The 15,880-nt window shown below is 45.1% G+C and overlaps 1 protein-coding gene across 1 annotated transcript; it reads right to left on the reverse strand.

The window, feature by feature from the left end:
* Window positions 1-14,178: 14,178 nt before the first annotated feature.
* Window positions 14,179-15,631, reverse strand: LOC136789061 (E3 ubiquitin-protein ligase Topors-like). The gene is made up of 2 exons (XM_066988454.1): window positions 15,456-15,631; window positions 14,179-15,322 (listed from the first exon to the last, which is right to left on the reverse strand). The coding sequence occupies exon 2, from the start codon at window positions 15,233-15,235 to the stop codon at window positions 14,204-14,206; it is 1,032 nt and encodes a 343-aa protein (XP_066844555.1). The 5' UTR covers window positions 15,236-15,322; window positions 15,456-15,631; the 3' UTR covers window positions 14,179-14,203.
* Between the last annotated feature and the right edge of the window lie 249 nt (window positions 15,632-15,880).

Here is a 15,880-nt window from a genome sequence, read left to right on the forward strand (position 1 = left end):
TTTGTTCTAATAAAACCTTGCATCAAGGCAAAATTAAACTGTAGAGAAGAATGAGTAATGCTTTAAAACATGGTATTAATTTCAAGTGTACATATAGCAAAAGCACTTTAACAAAAAGCACAACTTGCCTTTCACTTTTCTTCATTTTTTTTTTTCCTCCAGAGTACAAAGTAAAAGAAATATATTGACCTCAGGGTTTGTTTGTTCGTTTGTTTGTTTTGTTTGTTTTTAATAGTTCTAAATAGTTGGGAAAAAAAAATGTGTTCCTGGAAGTTTCTGAATTCTTTCACTTATGCCTCATGAGAAGTAGAACTCTCAGTAGTCCATACTAAAATAACAAAAAAGTTACTAGGAAGAAAGCTATTCCCTCCCCTAAAAGGAAAGTACAGGGTATATCTGGTAGCCATGCTGACAGAGAAAGCTGATCTTACATATTAGAAAAATGAAACATTTCCCCCAAAATCTTAGAAACCCACAATATAGCAGATCATCTGAAAGCCTAGCAATAAAGTAGAATGACAAAGAGGAGAATAGTCTTTAAGAGGCGTAAAAAACCTCCGTAATCTAAAATATTTTGGCAAATAAAATTTATAATTCAGAAATAGAAAAGGGCTGCACAGAAAACAGTACAAAAGTCCACCACTGAACTTTGAAATTTGCAAGTATTCTGAGTAGTTTCATTTGGCAACCCATCCCCAGGCTGTGTGTGTGTACGGTACCAGACATGAGCCCTACATCAGCAATCCTTAGGAGAAAGCAATATTCACAGGTGGGTTCTGGGGGGAGTCAAATCAAATACAACTTTGGCTTACAAGAGAAAACAATTCCTTATTACATATCACGTGTGAAAACATATGTCTTGATCTTTTATTTTTTTGGGTAGCCAGGGAATGCAATGACCGTCTAAATGAACTACTTATTGATCATTCTCCTGGATATGGGGAATTACATCAATTTATTCTTTAAGAATAATGCTTTTTCTGACATTATATAACCACAACAGAGTGTCCTAAGCTTAGCACTTTTTCCAATGTATTTAATCTTTATAATAACTTTGCGACTATGCAGAGCTCTTCATAAATATTTAATCCAAATTATTCTGCAGACAAAAGCACCAGAGAAGAGTCAAAGTGACTCACAGTTTCTTAATCAGAGATGAGTGACTAGGCAGCTCTGATGTCGCAGTGGGAGCAGGTTATTGGTGTTGATTAAATCATCTGAGAATGAATCCCATCTGCAGTTGTGGGCCAAATCCTGGCTTGAGCAGGTGGCAAGCCATGCCGAGGCAGTGTGCACTGAGGATCTGCTCTTCCTCTGCGGCAAAATGCAGAATAACAGTGCTGTCCTTGGCACACGCGGCTTCGTGATTATTAAAACTTTTCCCTCCAGAGCAACAGAAAAAAAATCAATTCTGGCACAGAAGAACAGCAAGAAGGTGTGATTTCTTTCTAGTGTATTAATTTGTATTATATAAATGCACGTATTTCAGAGCAACATGGCCTTTATAATAGGCCTTTATAATTGATGTATGGCTCTGTTAGACACTTTGCAGTAGATGCTCAAGCATTAGACAACCTAATTTGGGAAACCAAGTGCAATCTACAGATTTAAACTAGAATCCTCATCCATGCTGGACAGAGAGTGTGCTCATATCCATTTCAGGAGACAGAAGTATTTTTAATTTAAAAAGTCTTGTGGGTTAGAAAAAAAAAGTATTTCTTATGCTGTTGGATGAAGTTTCTGTGAGAAAACAAGAACAATTTCTGTAAAAGAAAATTGTATACTTTAAACTAGTACACATCACTCTAGCAGTAAAATAATGGTAAAAATAAGTAAGATTAATTTATTTCAGCTCTCAGGATCTTTTATCATGATATTATGGATGGAAATAAGAAAGAAAAAGTGATCACATAAAAATCATGTATTGCTCATTAAACACTGTGTGAGGTACAGCTGTTCCTGTGTTCTGGTAGAATTTAATTGACTTTTGTTTATGCTCACATTTTCTGGATTTTTTTTTTTCATTGATTTGGTGGCCTACAGTAAATTCATCATATGTGCCCAATTGCAGGAAGGTTTTAAAATAACATCAAGCATTAGTCTTACCTTTTGATCTTACCCGGTTAAATGAGAGCGGATACACTAACAGCTCTGAGGATCCTGCAAGAAAAATCGGGGAAATGACATTTTTCTGAATTTGTGCAATGACATTTTCAGTGACAGCTCCTTTGGAGTCTATGTCTCCGCCACTGCCTCCCAGCCTAGAGGAAGCCAGCTCATCCAGAGATTGGCACACGGGTGTAAAAGGACCCTTTTTATCCTGCTTTTTCTCTGGCTGTCCAAACATACAGACTCTGGTTTGTTCCTACCGGGCAAAAAGTGAGCTGAGCTGCAGCTGGCATTAACCTACAGTGATGGTGCATCCGCTTCTTCACTGACACCAACTGCGTTCATTCTTTTTCACACATGAAATCCATTTATTTGCTTATTTATTTTTGTCTTGAAGTCTGGCTCTGCAAACGGCAGCAGGTCAGGAAGTGCTGCAGGAGATGGTCTGCTGCTGCAGTGACCGCCATCCATCCCTGTTCGAGGCTCTGTCTCATGAATCTTTCTTTAAAGTGGCTTTAAGAGGCTTTTGGCCATCTGAACTGCCACAGTTTATGAAAGTTTCTGCTGTGTGACACAATACAAGATTTTACTGAAAAAAATGGCAATGCAAAGGATAGCTGAAAAGCAACTAATCACCGTTATGTCAGTTTCACTGACTTATCCTTACTACATGACCCTTTCTTTTCTGGATATGTAGATATTCTCTGCTTTATTTACTCTTTTGTTTTACATTCTGTCTTCAAGCAAAAGTCTGAGCAACAGCCTTGGAAATGAATACAGGTCACATGTACCTTACTAAATCAAACATATACTTCTATTTTGGGATAAACTACATTTTGAGTTGCAACACGGCCCTGGACACTGCCCTGGACTCCCCTGGCTGTTCAGTGACAGTTATTGCTACGAAATGCTTTCTCAGATCTTTCGGGACTGCAGGATCCTATCAGTTATCAGGGAAAGTGCTGAAGTTTAAATTCAAAATCACTTCGCACCTACAGTTTAAATTAAAGGTATCTTCATTATGCTGAATGATACGCAAACAAGCCCCCCTAATTTCATATTAAAAATCTTTTTTGTTTCCGCTTCTCTTTTCATAGACTCGTAGAATGGTTTGGATTGGAAGGGACCTTAACGAACACCTACTCCAACCCTCCCGGCACGGGCAGGGACACCTCCCACTAGAAATTTATTTTATTCATGCCTACCATCACTAGTCCTGCATCTGAATCAAGAGATAGCCACGTTCAGTGCTAAATATTTGGCATGTCCCCTGCGAGATCTGCTGCATGCAGCTTGGCGCGATGCAGATGCTGAACAAGGTGTGCCCAGGGCTCCAGGTGAACAGAGCAGGCAGTTCTGCCTTGGTGGTTCCTACGCTTCGCAGAAAGGCTCCCTGCACGCCGGCTTTTGACAGCAGGCTGCTCTGAAATGAGTCCAATGCTTGCAGCCGCTGGAGGGACAGGTCCGTCATCCCTGCACTAGTGCCACTGATAAAATCAGCTGAGCAGTACACGGGAGATGCTTCGCCACGATGGTCTTTCTGTGCGAACAGCAACCAGCAGGTAGGAGGGAGCGACCACTGGTTTCTGATTGCTCTCCATTAGCAATAAGAGCCTCACCAGGCTCTTCTGGTAATGATGCAGCCCTGCACTTCTGTGGCACCATTTACCTGAAAATCCTCCAGCATTTTAAGGAGAAAGCCTCTTATGTCAGGCTTACAGCGTTTCTGTTGAGTTAAGCTTACTGGTAGCCCTTCCCCTGTCCCCCCTTTATTTTTTTTCAGCCCCTCTGGGCTACTAACGAGCTTTTATCTCCCTACCAAGACATGTCTAAAAATGTGGTGTTATGATTTATGCATGTAACAAATACGTTACGACCCTGCCATCAATATTTATGACTAATGTGTATTCAGGCTACCATAACAACTCATATGGTGCGTAAGGAGAAGTGGAAACCCTTCAACATGAATTAATCCTTCATGTTTTATATCTACTAAAACCCTCGTTTAGATCAATGCTGTAGTTTCACCAAGACTTGTTATATACTGCTGTGTAACCTTGATGAAATTTCCACAGAAATCAAAAGAACATTATTAGTTTGGGATGTACAGAAAATATAAACATTTAATTTTTCTGTAGGCAAACTGAGTGGCAAAAAAAAAAACGAAACAAAACAAACAAACAAACAAACAAAAAAAACATGATTGCTTGAGCTGTTTTACCAGCCAAATTTGTGGCAACTTTGAAGGCAGATCAGTGCATTAGCTTCTGCACAGAGGGCTGCTGACACCAGGACCAGGAAGGATGGGAGGTCTGCATCCCATCTGTGAAATTCATGGTCGGTGCTGTAAGGTAAAGCGGAAGCCCCAACAGGGCAGGTGGAGTTGGACAGGTGACTTTGTTCCTGTGTGGCCTGAAACCTGCAAGAGCCTTTCTTGCACAGAAGACATGACATCCTTCTTGTCCACCCACGTTTTGCTTCTGTCCAAGGCACTGAAGTGGCTTTTATTTTCTCTCGGCAAAGAACGCTATGTGTTTCTCTGCCTCACACGTACACAGGTTTCCAAAGCTCTGCAAGATCCAAAGCAAGAAAGTACAATATAAAGGCACGATAGCGCTGTTTTATTCCCTGTGTCATACTAAAGGGGAAAAAAGGCATTATAAATTGCTGCAGGCAGAAGAGAAGGCTGTTGTGTTCAATGCTAGTTTTATGATGCTGAGGTGAAGTTAATATGACTCACTCCTATAACTTACATGGGCATGACACAGACTTTTGACATTTAATATTTTCTTTTTTACTTACCAAAAGTTATAATTACCTCTTGAAAGCTTGGATCCACTTTCTTTTCCTAACATTTAGTCCCTTTATGCTTGGCATTTTGCCATTTTTCCGATGTACGTATTCCACCTGGGTACTTTTCTGGCCCTTAGTGCTGTAGTAGCTAAGTGCTTACAGGATTTATAGATTTTATTTCATTGGTATCTCATATTGTACGTGGCAATTAGAGACCCATGGAGTCATTGCACCAGGTCACAGTCACACAGACGTTGTATGGCACAACAAGGAACAGGACCAGTTAGGTGTACATTGTATTTCAGTTATGGGATCTGGTCTGTGCTTAAGCTCAAATTCCTTTTTAATCTGGACTGTTTGGAAAGAAATGATGTTTAAGAGGTCTGAAAAATAGGGTGGAGGAGAAAAGCCAGGCTAACTTTACGCATAAAGTGAATCCCATCCAGTGTCTATTGCTGGCTAACTTTTCTAAGCAAGATGTTGTGTCTTAAAAACAACACTACCTAATTCTCTTATAATGGCCAGTTCAAACAAATCGAAGTGCAAGTTAAAAAAATATTTTTCACTCCCCCCACCCTTTTTTTTTTACCTTACCTTGCTTTTTAGAAAAATCCGTATGAAAAATATTTGTATTTAAACATGTATATGTTATGTTTAGTGTTTCCATGAAGATTCAACCTTTCTGAGCCCAGAGTTATTTTTCTACTGCCTGTTTTGAGAGATGAAAGGTATCTTTACCAGGCCAGAACATCTACCTGCTGCTGTCTGTCACAAGGTAATAGTAAAAAAAAAAAAAAAAAGGCAACTGAAGAGGATAACTATTTTTTACTGCACACAGAAATACAAAATATTTCATTTGTCTTGTCAGCCTTGAAGACTAAGCAATCCAACAAGAAAATATTACTGGTCATGAGGCAGTGCTTGATCGCCAACAAATCACATGTATGTAGCTCATGCCTGGACTGTGTATTGCCCTAAATAATTGCTAAACTTTCATTTCTTAATCTCTTGAGGAAGGGGTGTTCTCACCAAGAGAAATGCATCCTGTGTACCTACCAAGCCAGTTTCATTTCCTTCTTAAGAGTCTTACACTCTGTGCTGTTTCTATTGTTAGACATGGACTGGAAAGACAGACGTAGACAGGACAGCCATTTGCAGCTGCTGGAGGAATCCTTGGCCCACACCAGCAGCAGCAGTAAGGGGTCTCTGAGAACCTCAGTTTTTATTTTTCTAAAAATGTAGGTGTAGGTGGGTGGGAATAATGCAGAACACCCACTGGGCTCTGGCAAGGAGCTGTCGAGTGCAGCGCTAGGAGCAGACGTGTGCTTATAGCTGCTCTGCAAAGACACTGAGCACGCTGTGCATCCGCTGATGCTTTTGCAGTCCAGGCAAGGATGGAATTAATAAATGATGGAGAAGCAAATTTCAGGTGCATCTCAGTGGGCAAAATCTTCAAGATGGATAGCTTGTGAGATGGACTTGGGCAAATTGGTTCAATTTTCTGTGCCTCTTGATCCAAGAATGGTAGAAAAAATAAAATAAAATGGAGTTCTTTTGTAATAAGCATTGTAATAACCATTACTAGTAATATCTTGCTACAAAATGCTCTATGAGAAGCATGGTGTATTGCTATCTACAGTCTTTTTTTTTTTTTTTTTTCACCTATGACATTCTCCATAATTTTGCATGCCAAATAGTTTTGCCTAATTTAAAGCTTCTTTTCCTCATTGTGAATAAAATTATTATTTTAAAATGCTTCTTTCCTTTCAACAGGGTATTACGGTGCTGTGTGCATCAAGGATACTATTGACATATTCAGTGAGATATTTTTAGCCTAGTGGAAAAAAATAAAATCTTGAGAAAGGTCAGTTCTTTCACTGTGCTAATTAAATTGCTTTGGAAGGAGATTATATCACGATGGTGACCAGCAAGCTAGCCAGAGCAGACACCATTCTGTAGTAGGTAGCTTTTGTGAAAGTGTTGGTGTAAGAATGGCTTGCAGAGATAGGCAAATATGCTAATAGATTGCCTGTGAGTCATTCAACGGATTTCTTTCTTTGATGTTTTCATTTCACAAATGTAGGGAAAACAGCCGTATCTCTCAAAAAGAGATCATTTTCATCCAGTTTCTATCACATTTCTTGTTAACTAAGTGCAGCATTGTATATGTCCTTTTTCAGTAACAGAATGTACTGTTAAATGGAAGCCTGCATGGTGATGCCTGTTAATCACAGTCACCAACAAGTCTGAATTTACGGAATGTATGTCTCTATTGCAACTTTTGAAACATGAGGTTACTCTGAACAAATCAGGAGGTGCAAAGCAAACAAACTAGTGCAGAGCTACCACAAGGTGGGGTTAGGTCATCTATGATCTGACCAGTCCACAGGGTGAGTTAGTAGTCATGTCAGTCTTCACTTTCTTCTCTGAATCCTCTACACTTCTCTAATATGTATTTTCCCTTTACAAAATTGTCTCCTTCGTTAGAAAGGAGAATTCTGTTCATCCGCCTTCTTATTCTGTGCCCACCGATGGTAATTGCACCAACCGTCCTCCAGTCCTGTTTTCTGGGCTGTGTGGCTGTGTACGCCAGCACAAGCCTCTGCTCTCTGATTTCTGACTGGGGAGAGATGAGCAACGAATTTTTCCAAAAGCTTCTGCCGATCCCCTACAGAGCGCTTTGGTAGTTTAGCCATTGGCTGCTAAAAACAAGTTTGGTTGCTGCGTAATTAATGGCGTAAGGACTGTGTAATCCACTCAACCAGGTGACTGTTACATTCAAATCGCTGTAAATATGTCTGAACGCTTCTCTGAGCAGACAGCACAAGTTGTCAAGGATATGTGTCTTGCGGTAGGGGAATTTGACCTCTTGCATGAGACTGTCACTGCCTTTTGAGACACAGATTTTAATAAATATCTGCACAAAGCAAGTTGTTAACTCTAAACTAAGTTATTGCTTTAAATACAGCAACTAAGAAGATGAAATTGAGGGAGGGTAGCCTGCGTATAACGTGCCCATTGACAGTTCCCAGAGTGGGTGTGATTAGCCCAGGAACAAATGATTTTGTAGGAAAAGACCGAGAGTCAAGTCCAGGTGCTAAATTCAGGGACTCAGAAAAAAAGAGGCTGTGGTTACAGATCCGAAAGGGATTGGCTGGGATTTCATTTGGGAAGATCAGATTTATGATCTTACATTACTTGTGAAATATTGAAAATACCATCTTTAAATTCAAATGAATTGCCAAAGTCTGGCGTCAGTTGTCAGACTTGCTGAAAATGTATCTTCACCCACCTGGACACGATGTGTAGGAGGTTTCTAAAGGAAATCTTTATGGATGAGCTGTCCCTGCCGCAGACCAGGGTGGTCCTGCTCCCGGCATCACATGCCAGTGATGACTGGCCACTCCAGGGTGTGTTCTCAAAGGCGTCTTGGTTGGGTGTGCAGAATGGCAGCCCAGCATTTCTAAGAACATTTTACAGCAGCTATAATTACATGGTAAAGCATAAACTAACAAGCTGCATCTACTCAGTATTAAGGATTAATGATCTGAGCTTTTAGTACTTACTTCCCCACAGGGTAGCAAATTCACCAAAATCATGCTTCAATATGTGCAAGAAGTGTGATACGTAGCGTATGTAGAATGTATGTATAGAAAGAAGGTTCTTATCATTTTTTTCTTATTTCTTATCTTATTTCTTCTTATTTCTTATCATTATTTCTTATTTCTTATCATTATCTGACACAGGACATGGCTTAAATGGTCTGTAGCTTCACCCACCTGAGCCAAAACTAAGAAGCAGATTTACTGACCACTGTGACACAAACCTCACTCTGTGCTCCCCAGGGGCGTTTATTCCCCTCTTTTATGCTGTCCTCACCACCTCTCTCTCACCATCCACCGCATCTTTTCCTTGTGGGTGACACAGTGTTTCCTGTACACCTGAGCCCCATCACAAAATGGGCTCCCGACTTATGCTTCCCTGTTGACGCTGCTCTGTCATGCTTTTTTTGGCAAAGCTGTGGTGTTTCTCACACCTTGGACTCTGACCATCTGTCTGTGCTTGGGCCTTGCTTCTGAATTATAAAAGACTGGGATGTGCTGTGGTCCTGTCTGCCTACTCCTTTGATCTCTTTGGCGTACACCCGGTGCCCGTGGATGGACCGCAGGCTCCTCGCGAGCTCCCTGGTTCCAGTTGGCTGGGACTTGGTTGGCCAGTCTGCTTCAGTTTGTCCTTGTGTGCTGGTTTTTGAGCCTTGGTAAACTGGTAAAAATGAAAAAAAAAAAAACAAAAACAATAATAAATTTATCAGAGTATGGGTTGTTATAAAAAACAGCTTCCAGCTTTTTGGAGCTTCTGGCAGAATCACATCTTTCCCATCACGTCTCTGGCTAGGCAGCGTTTGCTTTGATGCTGGCTCGGTTCACCGCTGTGATGAATCAGAGTGGAAGGAGATTCTGCCCCCTCATTGAGGTGGACTTCAGTCTAAAGAGACTTGCCACTTCAAAGCGAGCCCCACTCTCTGCTTTGGGTCACTTGAGCAGGACATTGACCAGCAACAGCAAATCCTCAGACACCCTGTAGCTCCTCAGCAAGCCTATGAGCTTGTAACACACTTAAAAACAGGGTACAAATTCTGACCATGAATGTGAATGCGCTTTTCAGGTAGGGTTTTGGTGGCTAGTTTTAGTGAAAGCTGCTTGAAAACACTGCTCTTCCTTACCTGTTTAGCAGCTACCTCAAGGAGTGTTTTTATTTGCATGCCTGCGGGACTGAAGAGCTCCAGAGCTGCCCTGGTCCCCAGCTGCCAGAGTCCACCTGGCATCTAAACAAGCAGTGGGCTCCTCCTCTCCTGGAGACAAACCCAGCTGTCAGGCTCGCTCCCCAGTTAAGACATCTGTATTCTGAAAATGGGCTGAAGATTTCTTATTATGTCGTTTCTCTGGCTGTTTGTGTGAGTAGATCTCGTAGTCAGGCGATGCATGAACAGTTTGGCACGTATAATTTTCTCAGTGTGTTCAGATGTAGTGCCCTGAATACTAAGCATTGTGCTCTCATCAGTGGAAACATCTGATTGTGAATGTTACGTTGCTTTTTTTTTTTTTTTTCTCTTGGCAGTTGGGGTTATATGTAAATTGTGCACTTACGTGTACATTTCAAATAAATTGGTGTTTTTTAATAAATAAATAAATAAATTACTGAGCCAGACTTGCCACGAGACAGCTGGCCTGTCAAGTCAGACTACAAAGGGAAATGTGGGAGGGAGAGAAGAGGCAGCTCTGGACTGAAATGATAGTGTGACCTCTTGCCTGAAGGCCCAAAGAAATGTTGTCTGTGTGTCCTGCCCCAACATTTGGAGCCAGAATATTCAAGCCATTTTCACCTCCTGGAAGACAGTGCCAAACCGCTATCGCCGAGATCGAGCTCTGTCAACCATCAGCAGCAATATTTGCGCTGGACACCTTTGGCTCAGCCTTCTCCCAAGGCCCTAGCCTGCCGTCCTTGTTTAGGGAAAGCCTCTTGCTGTCCTGCTTGCACCTGCGGCGGTGCCGGTGTCACCGCGGGGAGAGCCCTGCGCGCTGCGGGCACCAGCAGCACAGGCTCTCGGTGCCTTTCGCCTTTGGGGAGGCTCTGCTCCTGTGGCTGCGTCCGGCTGCAGTTCTGCCTCACCACCCTCGGGAAACAGATGGAAACACTGAGAAACAGAGCGTGTTTAGTATGCGGAAAGCTTCCCTTCTCCTCCTTTTTTATTATTATTATTATTATTTTTTTTTTTAATTGGAGAGCCAGAGAGAACTGTAACACTGAGAAGCTATTATGCCACAGCCTGTCAGCTATAATGCTGGCAGGCGGGTGTCTGCAGGTTGTGCCTTCGGTTTGCCGATAGGAGCCTTGCACAAAGAATATCTCCAGTGTTAATCAGGCCCTCTGAACCAGCCTGCCGTCTCAGGAGAAAGGAAACAAAATTCAAGCCGTGATTGCAAGCCTTCCAGCTCCTGCCAGGGAGCAAGGAGGATAGGAATCAAACCCTAGGGCTGATTTCTAATTAGGAAGACAATAAGACATTTGAAACAAGATAGCTGCAATTAGGATGAGAGGCACTACAGCGATCAAGAGAAATATTTCTTCATAAGAACAAGCTGGTGCTTCTCTCTACAGGAACATGTGGGGCGGGGAGAGGATGGGGGAAGGTGGCCTGCTTGAAATAGTCTGGCTGTACAAATTGAACAGAAAACTCAGCAGAGAAAAATCTTCTCCGCTAAGCTTGCAACTGATTTCAATGGAATCAGGGCTTCACTGAAAAAATAAGTTAACATTATTACCAATCTGGCATCTTGGTTAGCAATACACTGCTGTTATTTTCCTCTTATCTTCATCTTGGGAACATCACATAAGACTACTGTTATATGAGGGAACCCTATTCCAGGGTTCATAGAGGAACACAGGGCTGCTGTGATATTTGAGAAAGATGAGACAATACTTAAAAATCCAGGCAACAAAAAATTTAGTGGTCCTTCAGCCAACTGTTCTCCCAGGTCAGCAGCCCAGCTGGACCATTCACAGGGAAGGGGAGAAGCTGGCAGTGACTCCGCGTGTTGCAGATGATTGCCATCACCGGCCGGGTTGCTTCACTCACACTTTTCTTCTCAAATAGCAGTCCACTAAACTTGGAAATGAGAAAGGTCTCAAAGATCTGACCACTTACATGTTCCCATCTAGCAGTGGGGGAAGAGGACAAGCGCTAAATATTTAGTCATGGCAAATGACTAAATGATTTTCCTTGCCTCAGTCTTCACTGGCAAGAGCTCCAGCCACATGGCCCAGGCTCCAGAAGGCAAAGACGGGGACTGGGAGAACGAAGAACTGCCCACTGGAAGAGAAGATAAGGCTGTAGACCAGCTAAGGAATTAGAAGGTGCACAAATCCATGGGATATCATGGGATACCTCCGTGGGTCCTGAGGAAATGGGCAGATGTAGTTGCTAAGCCACTGTCCATCGTATTTGAGAAGTCGTGGCAGTCTGGTGAAGTTTCCACCGTCTGGAAGAGGAGAAGCATAGCCCCAAATTTTCAAAAAGACACGGGGAACTACAGGCCAGTCAGTCCCACATCTGCACCCAGCAAGCTCATGGAGCAGATTCTCCTGGAAACTATTCTAAGGAACATGGAAAATAAGAAGGTGAGTGGTGATGGATAACATGGCTTCAATAAGGGCAGATCATGCCTGACAAATCTGGTGGCCTTCTACAATGAGGTTACAGAGCTGGTGGATAGGGGAAGAGCAACTGTCCTCTACCTGGATTTTTGCAAGGCATTTGACACGGTCCTGCACTATATCCATGTCTCTAAGTTGGAGATTAGGTGAGCTAGAGGGAAGAACCTCTACTCAGAGCGGTGAGGCCCAGGCCCAGGCTGCCCCGAGGAGCTGCGGCTGCCCCATCCCTGGCAGTGCCCAAGGCCAGGCTGGATGGGGCTGGGGGCAGCCTGGGCTGCTGGGAGGTGTCCCTGCCCATGGCAGGGGGTGGCACTGGGTGGGCTTTAAGGGCCCTTCCAACCCAAACCATTCTGCGATTCTATGATTTCTTAAAAACAATCTTCCCTATACAGTCTTTCTCACGCCAAATAATCTTAGATATTTATTTCTCCTTTGTTCAAAAAGACCTGTGATTTCCTTAGCTGCCACTGATGGGTCCAGAGATGAACAATCTTTGAGACTGTTCCCCAAGAAAACACAACAAAAAAATAAAAGAAGCCGAGCAGTATGTGATGGGATGGTTTTGTCAAGACAGGAGAGAGAGCCATGCAGAGCCAAAGAGGCTGATCCTATTTGCAAAGGGTATTTAACTCCCAACAAGCTAAAGTTAACTCCAGTGACAGCTAAAACCATTAAGCATCTTCCAGGATGATGGTGTCTATCCACAGGTAAAATCATGCTTTCTGGGGAGCACACTCAAGAGAGTATCATTAGAAAGGGAGATAAAAAAGGTTACCAAAATAAAATAAACACTTGTTTCATCTTCAAAATGTAGATAGTGTTTACTAAACCCTCTTCTCTGAAATTGACCATTATGGCCTTCCCGTTTTTCTAAGCTGTTTCCCTTCTCCCCATCTTCTTTTTCTTCTGTCTTCTGTTGTCTGTGGTTTATTTGAACTGCACTCTGTATGAAGATTTATTTAAGCAAGCTATAGACAAAGATTTTTCAAATGCAGGAATGTGTTTCCACTTAGATTCCTACTGATCCAATTGTTTTGGTTTTGTATTTTGTCACTTGAATTTTCTGTTTAGGAACACTTCCAACTAAGACTGATATTCGTGTTCTTTCTAGATGAAGTTACCCCAAAGAATTTTGCATATTTTTTACCTCTTCAGGTTTTTTTTTTTTTTTACAACAGCAAGAGGTTTCTCTGTATTTTTTTTATATAACTGTCATGAAGTCCTGTTGCGAAGCAGGAAACAAAATCTATATAGAAGGCAAGCCATTCCTACTCACCTTTGAACTGCTGTACACTTTTCACTTTTCCCTTTTCATTTAACAGTTTTCTTCAGTTAATTTCTGATATGACCTTGTGACTAGTGTTTTGTATTTCAACATATTTCTAGATCGCAGGTCACCTCAACAGGAGAGCCACTTGGCTCTCCAGAAAACTTGAGGCTGGTTTGTTCAAACAGGGCAAATTCCTCTCTGGCCTTTCTTGTTTCCGTTTGAAACACTTAACTGGGGCTTGGATTAGGTCAATGAAGAATAAATCTTAATCTAACCATTCTTAAACTGAAATCAAACTGCCCACGTGTTGCTTTGACCAACTTAGCCAAAGCAGCCCCAGTCTGCACATAGGTGAGGCTTGTGCCTGCCCTCTGCTCCTCCTCAGGGCAGCCTTCAGATGCCTGTGCTATCTGACCGTATTGCCGAGTGACATTAAGCCACACAGACTGCTTCTGGACGCTTTCAAGGGCTACCTGTCTAATAGGTCAAATGCTGATTTATATCAAATGAATAAAATGCAGCTGGAAAAGCAGTGTGAGTTACTAGAACAGTACTCGCAGCTGGAAGAGTTTTAGAACATTGTTTGAGCTGAGGTTCTGCTATGATAAAGCAATGGCATTTCAAAGCACATTAATCAGCCATGACCAAAGGGACAGTGGGGGCCAGCAGGGCACGGGGACGGCACCAGGAAAAGGGAGGGAAGGCAGCAGCATGCACGGGGCTGTGCCAGCTCTGGTTTGAATCACACCGAGACTTTTTCTATGCTATATTTAATCTGTTTTATTGTTTTTTATTTCACCACCCGCAGGAGCCCTGCTAGAAGCGCCGGGGGGGCGGCCTCTTGCAGGGCTGGGGAGAGTCTTGGGCACTGCTCGCCCGGGTGCGCTTCCTGGGGCGCCGGGACCCCCGAGTCGAGCGGTGAGGAGTGGAGGGTCTGCGCCTGCAGGCCCGGGCAGAGGGACCTGCTGCTGCCTCCTGCCCCAGCTCTTCACGGGGCTCTTCCTGCTCCCTGGGGCTGTCTGCAGCTGGGACTTCGCCAGGATCCCCATGCTGGAAAGCACTGGATGTGCCGGGGATCTCCTCGACGTCAGGGTCTGCAGAGCTGCTGGAGGGCGCGGGGCTGGTCCTGAAGGCTCCCTGCGCTGGAGCAGCGTGCCCAGAAGCAGCTGCAGGTCTGGCCTCCTGCGCCCTGGCAGGGCGGCTGCTCTCGAGGCCCAGCAGCCTCCGTGCGTCCTCGCCGCAGAGAGCCACGATGGTGCCGACGAGCCCGTCGATGAGCGGCACGGTGAGGGGCCCCAAGGCGGGCTGTGTGTGCTGAATGATGGCGTCCCTGTCCAGCCCCATCACACACAGGGAGTGCAGGAGGAAGCTCTCTGCAGCTCTCGCCTGCCACCAGCGTGTCCCATAGATGGCTGAGAGCTGGCGGCGAAGCCAGGGCAGCACAGGGTCGAGGATGTCCCTGCGCTCCCTGAACAGCACGGCCCAGTCCTCGGGCAGGAGGCCGCCCACAGCAGCGCGGGGATCGGGCTCCGCATCCCTCTCCTCGGCTGGCACAGAGGACGCAGCCGGCGCTGCAGGGCTGTGGGGGGCGGTGGCGCTGCCTGCCTGGAAGCCAACAGGTACGGGCACTGCGGGAGGGGAGACGATGCATTCCAGGTAGTCTTCGTCTCCCCGCACGGAAACCTTGATGGTCCTCATGCCCGTCCTGCAGAGTGGGCAGCTCGCCTTCAGTTTTGCCCAGCGCTGGATGCAGCCCAGGCAGAACCGGTGGTTACATGGTGTCGCGTAGGCCACGTCCTTTCGCCCCTCCCGGCACACGGGACACGTCCACGCCTCCTCCGTGGCCATGATCTTCTCGTTAAGGTGCGCTGGGGAGAGCTGATGCTGATGAGCTGCTCCCCTGCACCGGCACTGCAGCAGCGGGTATCGCGCACGCTGCGAGGAAGAGAGAAGGTCACTGGCTGTGCCCCGGCCCCTCAGCAGGAACCCCCCCGGCCCCAGCCCCACGGCTGGGTGGTCCCACGTCCCCCGCGGGCCGCCCCGGGGCACGTGTCCCCACACAGCTCACCTGCGCTGCTGCAAGTGCTCCTCACAGGGCCCCGGCTGCCTGAGCCAGGCAGGGCCGGGGAAACACAGGCACTGCCTGCGGGGACGGGCACCGAGAACAGCTGCCGACGGCCCCACAGCACAGCTCCAACAAATCCTTGCTCGGCGCTCCAAGCCTCGCACAAACGCTCAGCGGGAGTCCAGGCACGAGCCAGGCTGGGGCGGGCTCTGCCTGCGCCCCAATATGAGCAGCGAGGGCCGTGAAGTCACAGCCCGTTGCTGGCTGACCTCAGAGACCATCGCTGGGTGAAGTCACAACCTGCTGCGTTGCCCCGGCCCGCAGCGCTGAGCCCAGCAGGGCCACGGCCAGCACCAGCACCGTGCCTCTGCATGCCCACTGGCTCTGCCACGAAGCTGCTGCCTACTCCCTCCCCTCGTCCTTTGTCT

This window comes from Anser cygnoides, chromosome Z (assembly GCF_040182565.1).
Source record: "Anser cygnoides isolate HZ-2024a breed goose chromosome Z, Taihu_goose_T2T_genome, whole genome shotgun sequence".
Lineage (NCBI taxonomy): Eukaryota > Metazoa > Chordata > Aves > Anseriformes > Anatidae > Anser > Anser cygnoides.

Bases quoted from the DNA above. Each gene is read 5' to 3' on its own strand.
- LOC136789061 (XM_066988454.1), bottom strand. From the start codon at position 15,235: ATGGCCACGGAGGAGGCGTGGACGTGTCCCGTGTGCCGGGAGGGGCGA.